General features: G+C 41.9%; 1 protein-coding gene across 2 annotated transcripts in view; it reads right to left on the minus strand.

Annotated features, from left to right (window-relative positions):
• Nucleotides 1-367: 367 nt before the first annotated feature.
• The window catches only part of st6galnac5a (ST6 (alpha-N-acetyl-neuraminyl-2,3-beta-galactosyl-1,3)-N-acetylgalactosaminide alpha-2,6-sialyltransferase 5a), a 60349-nt gene continuing 57837 nt past the window's right edge, over nt 368-2879 (minus strand). For both annotated transcript variants that reach the window (XM_014013029.1, XM_014013030.1), the window contains exon 7: nt 368-1658. In XM_014013029.1, the coding sequence (XP_013868483.1) occupies nt 1409-1658 (250 nt within the window). In that variant the 3' untranslated portion in view covers nt 368-1408. The remainder of the gene's footprint in view (nt 1659-2879) is intronic.

Genomic DNA, 2879 nt, shown 5'->3' on the forward strand with positions numbered 1-2879 from the left:
TACATACACGCACACACACACACACACACACACACACACACACACACACACATTTGTATTATTAAAAATTGTTTCAATGTGGATGGCGTCTAAAAGAGCTCCATCTTCTCTTTACTGCAGGTAGGCTCCACACTTCACCCATTTATTCAATACATTTAGTGAAAATAAAATATTTAATCCCAATCATTAACTAAATTAGACCCAGTCTTTCACAGATGTCTTCAGATTAAAATCAGGAGTTTGTATCCGTTTAGTGTTTGAGATGTGAAACATAAAAAAGTATTTGATCTCTACACCATCTGATSTACCATTACTTGTGTTAAAAAGATGTGGGGGAAAAAATCAATATGGACTTAGCAACAGCGTGTATCATTGAAATAACCGTGTCATCACTTTTTCTCTGACTGACACCTGTTTTTATTCATGAAGGAGGAGAGTCCACATGTAGCTCATAAAATACAGTCCAGATCCAGAGTGACAAATTACACTCAGTTTAACAAAGAATATMTAAAAAGAAACTGCATTTTTCTAACGGGTGTGATGCTCTGAGAGGTGGAGGCTCACAGGCGCMGCAGCAGAGGAATCCAGCAGGATGGATGCTGCTGCGGCGACCCTGCTCTCCATCTTCATCCCCAGCTTGTCTTCTGTGACATGGCTGAGCTTTTACATGGAAATTTAGCTTGTACTGAAATAAATTGCACTGTTACCCACTGACAGGAGCCAACAAAGACTTATGATACGAACGTCCAGAACTGAAAGAGCTGCGCACGCAGAAGATAAAACATCCCGGAGACGGTTACACACCTGTCAATCATCCTGGAGGCGCTGCAGTGCAAAGTTGGACTTGGATGAGCAACACAACACATCTCCAAGGCAGAATAAATGAAAGACGTTTATTTAACTGCTTTGTGCCTTTTGTTGCACCAGATAAGCTTTTATAGAATCTCGTCCGGTTTGACCTGTTTAATCTTTAAAAACAGCAGAAAATCCTGACTTTTGAAGAAATGATTGAAACATTCAGATGAATTATTCTGACTGCATCGCCTCTTTTTAGATTTCAGGTATTTTCATGTTATATTTCTGCATCATTGGTGAATCACGTCTGGAGTTTTGCTGCAACAAAGACTTTCTGCTGCGGTTTGTTTCCCCTCTGATCCCTCTGGTCAGTTGTGCACAAAGACCAGCGGGGTCCACAGTAACGCTGCATGCACGCTTGGAGAAAGTGTTTGATGATCCTGCTTTTGTGTAAAACCTCATCCCAGGAAGGTTTTCAAACAACTCCGAGCCGGACCACCTCCCCTCGTTAACAAAAAACACACGGAGCGGGCTCCGGGCCCCGTCGTCCGGGCCGGCGCTCGTCCTCCTGAGGTTAATCTGTAAAGAGTTTTGTTCGCTCTGCAGAGTGAAGTCACGTATTCCTGGGAGCTGTCGGGGTGGTCCCTCCCAGCGTCCCGTTGTCTGGTAGAGGCGGGGGGCTCCAGTCTGGCTGGTAGAAGTGGATGTCAAACGTCCGAGCCCAGCTGGCGAACACACGCTTCTCKGTGATGAAGCGGTGGTGGCTGCCGCGCTTGCCCCGCTCGTGGGAGATGTACATGGCGCACTCGTCGGGGCCTCGCGGCTCGTAGTAGTGGTAGGGGATGGACTGGTGCTGGGGCTCCCTGCAGCAACACAAACAACAAACARTCGCCCCTGAAAGTCAGGAAAAGCCGTTTGTGATGTTTTATTTCATGTAAGGTGGTCAAGCTAATAGCCTGGCCCTTGCCTTCCTACACAGCTCCGCTCAATTCTCGTTTTCCTTCTCTGCTCCGTCTGGGATTTCTCCCATAGACAAGGATTTCTTCGTGAGCATTTCATTCGGGCCAATCAGAGAGCAGAACGTTGATTTTCTGTGCAGTGTTTTCTATTATTTTAGCATACAGCAGTGGAAGAAGTGAATGAAGCCAGTCTGTGTTGATAAGGCTTCCAAATTAAATTAAATTAAATTAAATTTGTCTGACAAAGCAGCAGCTCTCATTTACAGTCGTCTCGTTCAGCTCGGTACTTCTCTCCTCTCAGTAGGGTTGTTTACAGCACACGTGATTTCTGGTTAGCTTCTTAGCTTAGCCTCCTTCACAGTGGAGCTGGCACTCATACGTCGCAGCCAAACAATCCAATCATTTTAAACTTCAGCAGAGGCCACGCCTCCAGCAAGAATTGCTTCTCCATAGCCGAGTCCAGACCCTCGTACRAAACAAAGTGAAAGACAAGGGTCTGGTTTCTACCAGGCTAGCAAGCTAAAGCTAAGAACAGGAGGAAGTCGTCTGACACCCTGATGTTCAAAAAATAAATAAAAGCCCTGGAAGAGTCCGGAAGCTTTTAAAGGCAGAAACAGCATCGTTTTTCCCACCAGTGGAACAAAGACTGTTGTTTGGGTTTTATGTGACAACTTGGTGTTTATAAATCCAGGATAAATGAGGGAAACTATGACGGACATTTTTCTCATAATATTTAGACTTTTTTCTTGCAATATTTTTTTCTTTTTTGTAGTATTTTGACTTTATTCTTGTACAACGTTTTTCTCATAATATTTAGACTTTTTTCTTGCAATATTTTTTTCTTTTTTGTAGTATTTTGACTTTATTCTTGTACAACGTTTTTCTCATAATATTTAGACTTTTTTCTTGCAATATTTTTTTCTTTTTTGTAGTATTTTGACTTTATTCTTGTACAACGTTTTTCTCATAATATTTAGACTTTTTTCTTGCAATATTTTTTTCTTTTTTGTAGTATTTTGACTTTATTCTTGTACAACGTTTTTCTCATAATATTTAGACTTTTTTCTTGCAATATTTTTTTCTTTTTTGTAGTATTTTGACTTTATTCTTGTACAACGTTTTTCT

The sequence above is a fragment of the Austrofundulus limnaeus genome, unplaced genomic scaffold (genome assembly GCF_001266775.1).
Source record: "Austrofundulus limnaeus strain Quisiro unplaced genomic scaffold, Austrofundulus_limnaeus-1.0 Scaffold97, whole genome shotgun sequence".
NCBI classification, from domain to species: Eukaryota; Metazoa; Chordata; class Actinopteri; order Cyprinodontiformes; family Rivulidae; genus Austrofundulus; species Austrofundulus limnaeus.